The sequence below is a fragment of the Mustela nigripes genome, chromosome 2 (genome assembly GCF_022355385.1).
Source record: "Mustela nigripes isolate SB6536 chromosome 2, MUSNIG.SB6536, whole genome shotgun sequence".
Taxonomy (NCBI): Eukaryota; Metazoa; Chordata; class Mammalia; order Carnivora; family Mustelidae; genus Mustela; species Mustela nigripes.
Genome location: NC_081558.1, coordinates 50,372,682 through 50,386,602, shown reverse-complemented (window position 1 = coordinate 50,386,602; position 13,921 = coordinate 50,372,682). Strand labels below are relative to the sequence as shown.

The window sequence follows — 13,921 nt, the reverse complement described above, 5'->3', positions numbered from 1 at the left end:
TATCAACACTTGCTATTGTCAGTATTTAATTTTATTACTCTTCTGGGCGTGCAATGCTATCTTATTGTGCTTTTGTGCTTTTCTGATGAGTAATAAGGTTGAATATCTTTCCCTACACTTAGTGGCCATTTAGACATTTTCTGTGACATGGCTGTTCAAATCTCCAGCTATTTTCTTTTTAAATGGGACTGCTTTTTAAAAATTTATTTAAATGAGTTAGTTATATATTCTGGATATAATCCTTTGTCACATATATGTACTGTGACTATTTTTGTGGATTGTCTTTTATTTTCTTAGTGGCATCTTTTAATGAAAGTAAGTTGGTTTTGGTGACCAGCCTTCATATTTATTTTTTTGAGCATTCCTTCCAGATGGAAACGTCACCAGGATATAAAGTTTACATTACTTTCTTACTGCTCTCGAATTCCACACAGTAATAAACTATGATAACTTTGTGATTATTTTTTAAAGCTTTCTCAAGACATATTACCTCTGTTTGTCACAGTTTTCTTCTTTTTCTTCTTAGTCTTCTCTGATTTCTTATCACCTCCTCCTGACTTTTGCCCTTTATAAATCAGGTGCTTTACATGTGGACAAGTACTGAATTTTCATGAGTATTTATGATGTGGGTTTGGAGTTCTTAGTGCTTTAGGATTGCCTATCCCCTTCTCTTTTGCCATGTTTTTGTACTGTAAAAGCTCTCCTCTGAGAAACAGGTTAGTTTGGTGGCATAGAAGTGACCTTCCCAAATGGGTGCGATTAGGAGAGGTAAATATGTTGCTCAGATGAAGAAGTTAGCAAACTCAAGTCCCCTTGGGCAAGTCCCCAAACTCACATCAAAACAAAAACTGGGAGCTGTCTGTTGGCCATCTCACTCAGCTAAATGCTGACACTAGGTCTCCCAGAAGGCAGGAACTAACCCAGGAAACGATGCGTTGACCTTAATCCTGAACAATATGTAGGACTTAGTCAGTTACCAGAACTGGGACATTAGAAAAAAGTGGTCATTGCATCCTTGAATTGAGCAGCTAGGGAAACAGAAGCAATGGGAAAAAGTTGCAGAGAGAGAGAGAGAGATTTTTCACTCGTGATAAGGATGAACTTCTACTATTTAGAGGGGTTCAAAAAATAGGTCTCTTCAGGAGGTACGCATGCTGGTCAGTGGTATTCTCAGAGCATCTGGCTGTCCTGTCCAATTCACCTCATGCTTAAGGCTAAGGATGGGACGGTTGAACAGAATAAAGTTTTCAAAGTATTTCTGAATCTGAAATGCTATGATACCTCAAATTTTTACCCCAGCTTTTCCACTAACTAGCTCTGTGACCTTGAGCAAGTCACCTGACTTGCTAGACCTGTTTCCTTGTTTGTTAAATAAGGAGAATGAACTAGAGAGAAACTCTGAGCCCTTTCTATCTCCTAAAAATTAATTGTAATTGCTGCAATATACAGTAGAAGCATTATTCAAATAAGCGTATGATGATTTTCCTTGTCAGGGCCCAGCCTGGGATGTGGAGGCTGGTGACAACAACCATTCTAGATAGTGTGACTATTACGTCTCTCCCCAAGAGCTGTTGAGGCCTGTTGGCTCTGTAGGAGGAGAGACTCAAGGAAAACACAGCTTTTCCATCAAAGTTCGCCTCTTTTTAGGTCCTTGCAAACATAGGCATGATCCTCATAACTTCATTTTCCAGATAACTGACAGGGAATAATCTGGGATTTTTTTTTTTAACATACCGTATACATATATGCTACCATATACAGCTAGCAAAAAACAAGAACAATCACCCCATGTGTTTTTCCTTCCTATGCTTCACCTGCTCTAACACACAGCAGCGAGGAGCCCACATTGTCAGGCCAAGTGAGAACTCTGAAGAACTGTACAAGAGGAATTGTTTTGATGTAAGATTCTGGATCTCGTTAAACAAGTTCCATATTTCAAAGGGTTGACTTTCTTTCACTTATTTCATCCAAGAGTCTTAGTTGGGATTTTTCCTCTAAGTATCATTTATGGTGTCAGAGTCTAAGGGTGAATAAAACTTGGGGTGCACAAACATGCCTGGGAGATTCTGGACCATTTTCATGTTCTGCTCATACATGCAGTGTGCTGAATTTCATAGTGTGTGCGTGTGTGTGTGTGTTCCTTTCTTCCCATTGATATTGCATATTCTCAGTTATCTGAACCTAAATCTTCCTGCAAAAGTTCAAACTCCAGGGGGCTTGAGTCGGCTGGATCTCCTTTGCTGGAACAGGGAGAGTCTCAAGCCACTGTCATAAAGTTTTCTGTGTGCCACTTTGGCAGGGCCTGCTACCCTAATCACTCTCAAGTGTTCTGGTTGAGAGGCAAGAGGAGCAAGTCCTCAGATGAGAAAATAAAAGACACGTATGTGGGGATGGATGGATACATGGAAATGTACTTCTCCACAGTTCAAGATGGAGGATATTCCCCAAGTTAGAAGTCAGGTAGGATGGAGACTATACGTGTCAGACTTGGAAAGCATAAAGCTGGACCGTGACCTGCTCCTAACAGCTCATTTATCCTGGTCTCTCAACACTCGGCTCAGATGTCGTCTCCTGGATAAGCCTTCTCTGACCTCCCAGGTGGGGTTAAGTACTGCTTCTTCTGATCTCCCTCAGTTCCACATGTACTTCTGATCAAGGTCTGTAGGCACTGTTTGCTCTCTGATGGTCGTGCTGGCTGTTCCTTTTCTGAAACCATCAGCTTCTGAGATTCTTTTCCTTCTACTTTTCCACTGATCATCTTAGTCCCTTAGTCCCTGGCATGTAATAATTGCATATATGTTTGCACAGACTAACTTCTTAAAGTGTGCCAAATTAGAAGTGGATAAGTTTCATCAAAGTAAGGTTTTTATTTTCCCTACCATTTTGCTCTCATGAGCTCTCATGAGGTAAGTCCTGTTTAACAAGCAACATTATTTCTCAAGAACTGTGCTAAGAACTTAACAGATCATTGTTGGAGACAACAACGCTCAGGCCCATTTTAATGATGAAGAAACTGAGGCTCAGAGGTAATGTGGCTTGTCCAAGATAATAGGAAATGAGTGGCTGGGCTGGGGTTTAAACCCAGTTTGTCTGCTCCAAGAGCCTCAGATCTCAGTCCACTACAGCTGGACCTATTTATGTATATGTGTATAGAATACTGCTAAGGCTTTATTTTGACAGAGGTCTTAATATATTTGGGATCTTTTGGTTGTCTGACACAAAAGCATCCCTTCCCAGAATAATGTTTTAAATGCATGAAATATGTAAGATGACAGAAAAAACCACTATTACTGAAATAGTACCAATATGTAAAAACAGATCTATGATTTAGTAATATACATGCCTTTATTACATTAATTAACAAGACTTAGCAGTGGATTTCTTGTTATTTCAAACATGGGCCAGTATAAGTGGTACATTAGACATCAATCTCAGCTGGAAAGTATTGATCTCAGGATAGGAAAGTATCAGATTTCCATTGGTATCAAGGGCACAGAGCCTATATCCAGCTATCTTTTTCTAATGTAAATGTCTTGTACAATAGCTTTTTGGTTTAAAAAAAAAAAGTCAAGGGGTTGCTAAGCTTTCAGGGCTTTTGTCTTCATTCATAATTGAAGGAAATGCTGAATCAGAGGCTGCATATATAAGGGTGCAGTTTTTCTTCATTTACATTCCTTGATACCCTTAATTCTGTCCATAGATCCCTGCTTAAAAATATCTCCCCTCTCTGCTTACAGGATTTAAAAAAATCCCCTTGACTTCCTCTAAAATAAGCCTCCAGGGGCGCCTGGGTGGCTCAGTGGGTTAAGCCGCTGCCTTCGGCTCAGGTCATGATCTTAGGGTCCTAGGATCGAGTCCCGCATCGGGCTCTCTGCTCAGCAGAGAGCCTGCTTCTCTCTCTCTCTCTCTATCTCTCTCTCTGCCTGCCTCTCCATCTACTTGTGATTTCTCTCTGTCAAATAAATAAATAAAATCTTTAAAAAAAATAAAATAAAATAAGCCTCCAAATACTGGCCCCTTTCCCCCTCCCCTGTTATGGCTAGATCCCCTTAACAAGGACACTGGCTGGCCACAGTGCCAGGGCTGGGCGCAGAGCACAGGAATGCCTCGGCAGGTGGACGGCTCTCCTCCAGGATGAGCGCAGGGCTGGGCTCCACTTTCCCTCCACTTCTTCCAGCCAATGGATCAGCTAGGCCAGTTATGTTGGTAGTCAGCCTCATGAATCAGTACCTGGACATGCCACTTAGTCATACAGCCCAAATAGATTGTCGTCTTAAGGGCGGGTTATGGGGTGTTAGTCAGCCAAGAGTCCTTTCTCTGTGCTTCTGTCCTTTGGTGCCCCTGCCATCAACACCATTAAGGACAGGGCCTGGGGTGTTAGGCTGCCTCTGAGGACATAGGCTGGGCACAGACAGTGTGTCCACCATCATGTCTGCAAGGCAGTTGAAGGGGCTGCTGGTCACCAGAAGCACCTGGGAGCTGCCAGGAGTTCTGCTCTGCCCCAGACTGCTCATCACTAAGTACCCTGTTTAAAATGCAATAACTGGGGTTGGGGGGGTACCTGGGTGGCTCAGTTGGTTAAGTGTCTGCCTTCAGCTAAGCCCACATCGGGCTCCCTGCTCAGAAGGGAATCGGCTTCTCCCTTTCCCTTTGTCCCTCTCCTTACTTGTTCACGCTCTCTCTCAAATAACTAAATATATAAATCTTTTAAATATGCAAATACTGGGAGAATTATCACACTCATTCCTTTGTTACACTGTAAAAGTGACTGGGGTTCGGTGTGGCTTAGAGGTGTGCAGTGCTCAGAAATATGAGGGTGGGTAGCAAAAGAGAAGAATTAACTGTGTAAGAAGAATTGTGTGTACATGCACACACAATACAGATGGTCAAGAAATACACAGAATCAGAACGCTGACAGGATTTGGCCTTATCTTACCTTTATGAAAAATGAATTTCATCTGACTCAAGTCTACATGGAAGGGACCAAAATTCTCTTATCCATTGTCTAGCACCCAGCACAATGGCTGACACATGATAGATGCTGAATAAATACTTGCTAAATGAAGAAATGAGTGACTATTACCTTGATTTACAAGCAAGACTTCTGAGGCTTGGTGAGGGTAAGTTCCTATCTAAGATCACACAGTTGGGACCAATGTCTGGTCTCAGGCAAGGGAAGGACTGCTTTTTAGAAGTGTAGCAACAAGCCACCCAAAGCAAATTGTTGCCACTGTCACAATTTTACATATGATGCAGCTTGAGTGTATTTATGGCTAAGTCTAAGTTTAGCTACAAAGAGAAGGTCTTGCAATCTGATATCTTAGAAGCCACATGTGACATGACGTAGGTAAGCTGAACTTGGTTTTCCATGCTCCAGCACTTAACTACCTATGGGACTTCCGTGCTGTACTGAAGAGAGAGGATACCAGGAAGCAAGAGGAAATATTTTTTGAGCACGTACTAGGCATCCAGGTACTTGGTGTGCCTTATCTCTTCAACTATTGTTTAGATGTAGAACCATTGTTAACTCTCTTTCTCAAACAGGGAACCAGAGGTCCAGAGAGGAAAAGCAACTTGGCAGAGGTTGCAGATCCAGTAAATGGCAGAACCATAAGTCACATCTAGATCTCCATGCTTGCAAAGGCCACGTATTTAACTACCTCTCAACTGGCCTCTAAGTCTTGTGGCCAAAGCTAAGTTCATAGCCAAAATGTTCACTTGACGTTCTGAAGTTTGAAGATATGAAGTTGACATGAAATCAGAGTATCCTGGGCATGGAAGTGACAGAATATAGAACACACCATTTCCTCCCACATTCATAAAAGATGCTATGAGTCCGTGCATCCCTCAGTTATGTCTCCTGTAAATTCTGGATATGCTATTTCTCTCCCACGTCCCAACTGCAGCACAAAGGGACTGACGAAGCCAATCCCTAGATTCTGCTCAGCTCTTTTAAATAAAGATTCACTTGCATTTTTGTCCAAAGATTAATTTTATAAAGAATCTAATGTTTTAAAACAGAAGGAGGAAAAAAATCCCATAAACAGATCATGTGGATTTGAAACAGCCGCCATGGGCTGGACCCTGGTACTTCTTTGTCCTTCCAAAGGGTGACTCGCCAAATGGAGCCTTTGCTTTTTTCCCCCTCAGTGATCTTATTTCCTTTTAAAGCATGTCCTGGTGGGGGCGTGGCTATGTTTTGCTTGGTCCTGATTCACGTGTTATTGGGTAGACCATGAGTCAGGCTGACCAGGCATGTAGAGATACACATTCCAGAGGCCAAGCTTATCCTCAGGCTAAAATTTCCTGGAAGCTCTGGGACTGGGATCTCTAGGATTTTTTTAATTTTTATTTATTTATTTATTTATTTTTGGCCAAGGGTCACTGCTTCTTCAGTAATTTTAGGATACTGTTGTATGCTTCCTTAGGTTGTCTGTCTACCAGCCTCCTCCCTTCAGATTTCAATTAGACTTCTAGAAAACCAGGAACCAGGAAAAATCTAGAAAGCCCTTGTTCTCTACCTGGAAATGGCTTTGACTTATTGTAGGTGACAGCAGATACCTACTAGTGACCAAGAGATACCAGAGAGGTACAAATGCCTGGTAATAAGTGCTGGGCAAATTCTGAATCAGACTATTAATGTGTAGAGAGACCTTGATCTCTGAGTGAAGTGCACAGTGATAATCAGAGCTCCTTTCTACCAGATTGCTACTTCTGAGGAAAGCCTTCTTATTTTTCCTTAGAGTGGAGAGAGATTAAGTTTTGGGATCAGAAAGGCTGGGTTTGAGTTCCTAACCTGCCATCATATGATCATGTAAACTTAGTCTTAATCTACTCACATGGAGAACACTCACATTTTTGCATGGTAGTCTTTGAGGTAAAATGGGATGTGGGAAACTTCAAGCACCTCCATGCACTCAAGAGAGGTCTTTCCTCTCTTTGGTTTTTCCTTGAATTTGTCTATGCTAGCAGAGAATGGGTGAGTCTTCCTGCAGAGTTCTTAGGGGGACAAGAGTCCAAACAAATGGTGAAAGGAAGAGACATGTCTCTCCTGAGAAAAAAAGGAAAGGGGTTTTCTTCTCATATAAAGGAGCAGACAATGAGTGAAGAGTTGATCTGGAAGTCTGACAAAGCTTTGTAATTGTTTTAGTTCTGTTTCTGTTCTTGTGAAACCACCATCAAGTTTCCACACCAGATATTTAGGCCTAGGAACCAAGTTCAGGATTTGGCCACTGAAAAGAGTCTTGGTTCACACAGAAACCCAATTTCTTGTTTGATGTTTTCTTTAAAAGCTATATAGAAAACATTTCTAGAATTTCTGCAGATCCAGACCACTGATATGTACAAAGCTCCAAGAATGGGTTTAGGACATCTTAAATATCCTATGTGAAGTTATGGAAATAACATAATCTTGAGAGACTCCTGTAGAAGTGGTTGGTGGCCCTGTACCTACCAAGATCATGGCAGCTGCCAGCCAAATTCTCTTTCTGATAGCAACAGAAAGAGTGTGTGTGTGTTTGTGTTGGGGGGGGGGGAGTACTTCCAAACAAAGGCACTTAAAGAACAACAGTTGTCTCTTCCTTCTGGATGTCCTGAAAAGCTGTTCCACAATTCTACTTTTAGTGGAACAGAGTTTTAGCCTGCTTTTCTGGAATTATTTGTTATTCGGGAGATAGTCTGGTGTATAGGAAAGGTCACTGGGCTGAAGGAAAAAGGAAGAATGTTTCTCATCCCAGGTCTGCTACTTCCTAGGAAAAGTGACCTGTCCAAAGTCAACTGATAAATAAATGCCTATAATTATTAGGCTGACTCAACCTCTGCCAGAAAACTTTTCTCATCATCTATGTTTAAATGGTGTTGGATGAACACTGGGGATATAAGAACTCCCAAGGTTTATACTCATCATGCCAGATTTCTACTTTGTTATTCACATACTATTTCGAATGTACAAGTTGGAAAAAATTAAAAAAAGATTCTTTCCAAAGTCAAAGTCAAATTGAATACCTCTTCTGGAGTCCTGTTGACTCCACTGGGCTGCAGGAGGAATTATCCCCTCACTGCTCTGCTCCTTACCTTCTCCTCACCAGAAGTGGCGGGCATGGGGGTGAGAAAGAATGATGCACCTGTGAGCCTGTGTCAATGTCCTTCCTTCTTGATCCCCAGCTTTTGCTGGACTCAGCCCATTCTTTTTATCCTTTGTTATCTTTGGCTAATTAATATGGAGAGAAGATCAAACCATAGGCCCTTCCGAAGGGAATACCTTTACCCACTGTCTGGTTATGGAATTGTGCATAGGTCCTGGCTAGGAGAAGGTCTTGGAGCCTAGAGGGCTGAGAGTAAGCCTAGAGATGGTCTATGATTAAGTCTTTCCCTGCCTCCCATCACCCCAGGTGGTGGATGCACCCCAGATGAAAGTCAATCCTCAGCCCCTAACCCCCCATATTCAGACATGTCTGCACAATGTGACAAGCATCTTCAATGTACAAAGTAATGGCTTCAGCATTTGTTTTCAGGGACCCTTTAAGAAGGACTTGGATAATTTCTTTTTTTTTTAAAAACAAGCCTGTCTTTTGGGCCAGGTTGCTTATACACCTATGGGCATGTCTCCAATGTCTTGGCTATTACGGTTTTTAAGTGACAGCTTGATATATTTTTAAGATTGAGGGAGCCAACGACCATTCTTGAGGAGCCATGTTTACATTGGATCGGCTCGCTCAGGCAACGTGCCAGCAGTGTTACACGCTGCAGGAACTGGAGGTGAAGGCAGGAAGGGTTGAAGACAGAGGGGAGGATGAAGCTGGAGGACAGGAAAGCCAAGAGGGAGGGAATGCAGAGAAGGGTGTGGGGAGACGCCCAGCTGAGCCTGGCAATGCACTTAAAATCATCATTTAATACTCCTTTGACATGGCGTTGAGGGGTGAAAAGAGAACCCTTTGTGGACTAGCACATGCATAGTCCACAGTGGACATGCTCTTAGATCCCTTTGTTCTCGTCCTTTCTAAATTCCTGCAAGTGGCTTCTTAGCAATCAACGGGCCCATATTGTTGCAGAGCCTAAATTGGCTTCAGCCCATCTTCTCAGCAATCTCAAATATGGAGCTTGACCTCTCTGGGCTTCAGTTTCCTTGCCTAAAAAGTGAAGAGAGCTCCCTGTCCCCTTCCAAGCCTAAAATTCTATAACTCCATAGTGAAATGACTGGTAATCTCTGTGCCATGTAAGCAGATTTTGTATCTGTTGGGGTAGAATGAAGATGAGATCAATGTTTGGCTTATTGAAACTGAGCAACGTGCTTTGGTTCAGATGAATGAAAGTTAGCTGCTCTTCAGATGAGATATTCATAAAGAAAATTGTGTCCTTCACCAAAAGACCCCTTTGAACATTCACACACCCATCAAAATATACCAATAACAACAATAAAAACTAAGTCTATTTGCCAGCTTCTGGGCTGAGCCCTTTTTATGCATTATCTCATTTAATGATCACAGAACCCTTGGGAGGTAGATGCGGCTACTGCCTCTCTAATTCTCAGATAAGGGCACAGACTCAGACATTAATTATGGAGTACACAAGAGCACACAGCTACTAAGTGGTAGAGCTGGGGTATGAGACTCACTCTGGATCCAAGAATAGTAGTAGCAGTATTCTTAAATATGCTTAATAAACAATAGAAGAACAAATCCACTGTAGTGATTGATTCCACCAAAAGAAATGGCATTTGGCCTTCCAGACCCTTTATTACCAAGGAATGTTGACTATTCTGTGGGAACTCTCTGTACTAGAAGACCTTCTCTCTCCCAGTAGAAAAACAAGTGATGGCTCAAGAGCGGCATTTAACATAGCACAGATGAGAGGAGGCAGGTAGCTGTTTCTAAGTTCTGCCAGTAACTAGGTATATGATCCATGGTGAGTCTCTCAGTTCGTCTGGGATTGGTTAGACGATCTCTAAAGCAACTCCAGGTTTTGGATTTTATGTTCTCTTGAAGAACTTTTTATGACTTTCCAGCTGCTAGGGATTCCTCATAACCTACTTCCCCTTGGGGTTGGGGCAGTAGAGACAGTTTGTATGCCATTTTAAACCGGTTCTCATTTTGTAAGTGAGAGTCTATGAAATCGCTTCAAAATGCCTAAGTGTGATTAAGCATCCTGAAGCCAAATGTTATAAGCCACCCCCCCCAACTGCTGCAGATTTAAAGAGTAAATATGCAGTAAAAGGTTTTCAGCATGCTGTTGGTATGACACGGTGTTTAATCACTCTTATAACATTCAGCAAGGAGAGTTTCTCCCCAGCTCCCTTCTCTTGACTTTCTGAGTTGAAGACATTGGTTCATCTACCTAGTGGTGACTGTCCTCCTCATTGCCATCGTCCCAAGAAGTTAAAAAAAAAAAAAAAAAAAAACCCTTTCATCTCTACCCACCACATTCTTTCTCTAAGCCTGTAATTGGATCTAAATGGAAAATAAACACTTTGCAGGCCAAGGAAGTTGGCACAAGAGGGTGACAAGAAGGGGAACATGTTCCACCTCTAATCCGGATAATCACACTCACCGATGCAAAGGAAAAATAAAAACAAGGCTTCCTCCAAGGGGTGGCTTTGGCCCTCAGGAAGGAGGAGGGTTTCCATGTACTGGGTCTTCACACATCATCTATCAATCTGCTTGTAGTAAAACCACCCCAAATCACCTCAGTTTCTAGAGGACCGTGGGGCTTGGCCCCTTTAGCCCCAAATTCTTTTACCTCAGCTGAATTTGGGGAGGCTGTTCAGACACAAAAATATCCTGGTGCTGCCACAAGTTAAAAAACATTCACGTACAAAATGTACTGTCTGCGAAAACTATGGTCTTAGCTGGATGGATATTCAGTGGTTCACTGGTCGTTTATTGAGTCCTGCTGTGTATGGTATGCTGTGTTGGAACGGAGATGAACCAGAAAGGTCTGTCTTCAAGGAGTTTAGAAACATGTATAAAGAAATAAAAGCAGTGTATGCATGACTTGTTAGTAGGTAGAAATTAACAGGTATCTTACCGAGGTCTTAAGTGTTAGGAGAATTCCATAGATGGAAAGAGGACCCGGATTCTCCAAAGAGTCTGGCAAATGTGATGGGACATGGTACCTTCCAGAGAGATGCCCTGATTAAGTTTGACTTGGTGTACACATTCAGAAGGGTCCGCTGGACTGTGTGGGATTGTGGGGAGGTCAGCTGTGTAATGGTGCAGCTATAAATCAGATGCATGAACTCTGTGCTTCTAAGTTATGTGGCTTGCATTTTTATTTTGATTCTGACATATGTTCGGAGTTTTTGTCTTTTCTTCCTCTTTCCTGTCCTTTCCTTTGTTTTTTTGTTTTTGTTTTTCATGTCTCTCATTCTATTCCACAGGTAATGGCAGAGGTCTGAGGAGGGCTTTGCCCTGCAAGAATTTAAAATGACTGCTTTGGGAGATTAACCCACAGTGTACTGCTGTTATTGTTGCTGCTGGGAGAGAAGCAGGGTCTACCATCCCCAAAACTGGAGACAAGGAAACGGAGGCACAGAAAAGTGAATTGGTCAAAGCAGTGCCCCTAAAACGTGGCAGGGCCAGGGTTTCAGTGCCTTAGGCATTCCTTATGCACCACTGCCTCCTGGAAGCAACCGCTCTAAACCCTGGGCTTCAGTTCTCCCTTGGCTTAGACTGTCTGTGTCTCTGCTCCCTTCCAGCTCACTTGTCCTCTAAGCCTCTGGCCCGTGCCCTCTCCCAACTGCATCCAGGTAAGTGGGTGTTGGAGCTACAGGCACAGCTGCAGGCCCCTCCTGCAGTGAATCACCCATGACCTTCTGGGCTCCAGGCCAGATCTTCCTGAAAGGGAAACGTGCAGACCCTGGGGACAGAAATTAGTTCCCATGTGCTGGAACTGCTGCCCTCGCCAACATCACCAACTAAAGAAACTGATGTGTGTACGTGTGTGTGAGAAAAACAAAACACTAGGATGACAGCAAGAGGGGAGATTTCCTTATGAGTAAATATTACCCTCCCCTCAACTTTCACCTCAATCCCAGGAGGGGTAAGGGAGGGGTTATTTTTCTTCCTACAGACAATAGGATTACTATTTTTTTTTAAGTTCCACTTTATTTAAATTTTAATTAGCATCATAGAAGAACTAAGATGCTTTGCAAATACTTTACACAAGGGTTTTTAAGAGTAAGTTTTGGGGTGTGTGCCTGTTAGCTCAAATATGTACTCCCAACTGTTCTGTTTTCTGGGAAGTCTTGGAATTTAATGAGCTTCCTTCTTAGTCTAGGTAAGCCTCCAGGAAACCTGGGGGAGGGACATGGGGAAAAGGAAGAATGTAGGTAAGTACAGACAGATCGCAGCTCACCTTTTGAACTCCTTTCTTGAGGTCCTTAGCCACCTTTGCCATCTTCTCTGGTGCAGGAACAGCGCCTGGCTTCTCAGGCAGAGGCGCGAGGGCGCGCAGCGGGGACAGCACTGGCTGAATGGCCAAGTTCGCGGGCCCGGGGGGAGCTCTGTGCGCAGCCCGGCGCCGCGGGGTCCTTTAATTGGAGAGCGGGACTCCCTCTAAAATCGCGCCAGCCAATCCTCGCGGGCGCTCGCGCTCGGCCGGCCAATGGCAGCGCGCGGCTCCCCCCCCTCCCCTCCAGGCGCCCTGGGCCGTCCAGGCAGCTGCGGCGGCGCGAGCGCTGCCCTGACGTCAGTGCGGCCGCGGCCCCTGCCTGCCCTGGCGGCTCACATCTGTCCCTCGAGCAGGCGGCAGGAATCCGTCCCCACGCCCTTCTCCTTTAAAGGACAACGGGCAGAGGGTGGGGAGGGCCGCTGGGCCCCCGCGATCCATTCAGGTCAAAAGGGAGAGTGATCAAACAGGAAGGCTGAGGTATTTTTAGTGAGCTGGGTCCAAAAATAAATGCTGAGCCGTGTTCCCCTTCCCACCCTTTCTGCCTTGTCCTAGGGGAGGTGCGGGGCGACAGGGGAGGCAGGTGGTGTGCAGCCGCGCGGCGGACTGGGCCTGCTAACTTTCCCAAACCGGGGCAAATCCTCCAATCACCAGACAGGAGGTGAGAGCCCAGTGAGTTAGTGAGTTAGGTGTGGTTTTTTTTTTTTTTAAATTAATGTTAGTAAATTATTAATCTGCCTTTTCTAACTTGCTTTGTGTAAATCCTCCCATTTCAGCGAGGAGGATACGGTCCTGATTTTATAAGCGCGGAGGTACATCTTCTTTCTAGTTTTGGAATTCCGTCAGGTGTTATCACCGTGATGATGATGGTGGTGATTATCACTTGCATTTGGTAGATGAGGACACACTCAGGATCACCGGTCCACTGTTGAACCCTTGGTCAAGGCTTTACATCTGAGTTAGTGAGAGTGAGCAGTTACCAGGGGAGAGGGGACACATGATGGATGACAAGAAGCCATAAACTAGGAAACTCTCGTTAAACTCCATAAATTGGGCAACGGCTATCTGGACAAGCAAGATTCTATCTATGGATGTCTCACATCTCTGGGTTGACTTGCCTGGCAACGTCTAATGTAACAAGCCTCATAAGACAATATGAGCAAGGTCTTCCCTCACTATGCCATGTTGTGGGCCTGAAAATTCACATCTCTACTGAGCCAGTTCCACAGACCTGGGATCTTAGAGGCATTTTCTTCTCTGCCAGGACAAAGGACTAAACCCCAGCCCCTTTCTACCCTGGGGAGAATGTTATGACGTTTTCAGTCCTGTAACTCACAGTGGCAGTACCCCCTGCCAGAAACCAGGGCTCAAGTGGGTTTCAGTAAAACTAGGTTGCAGAGGAGACTGAAGGGGGAGGGGTCTCATAGTACTTCATGTGACTAATTTGAGGGGGTGGGGGAACTGCAGGCCATATTCTAGGGCTTCCTCTCTTATTGGAGGTACTTTCCCTCTTAAAGCCTCCTCCATCTTGATTCTT

General features: G+C 43.9%; 1 protein-coding gene across 2 annotated transcripts in view; it reads right to left on the bottom strand.

Moving 5' to 3' along the window:
- LMCD1 (LIM and cysteine rich domains 1) overlaps positions 1-12,518 on the bottom strand; it is a 58,385-nt gene extending 45,867 nt beyond the window's left edge. The window contains exon 1 of one of the 2 annotated variants that reach the window (XM_059390211.1): positions 12,352-12,518. Coding sequence is in view for 1 of the 2 variants with exons in the window: in XM_059390209.1 (XP_059246192.1) it covers positions 12,352-12,393 (42 nt within the window). In the remaining variant the exon portion in view is untranslated. The remainder of the gene's footprint in view (positions 1-12,351) is intronic. The other variant, XM_059390209.1, reaches the window with a different exon arrangement.
- Between the last annotated feature and the right edge of the window lie 1,403 nt (positions 12,519-13,921).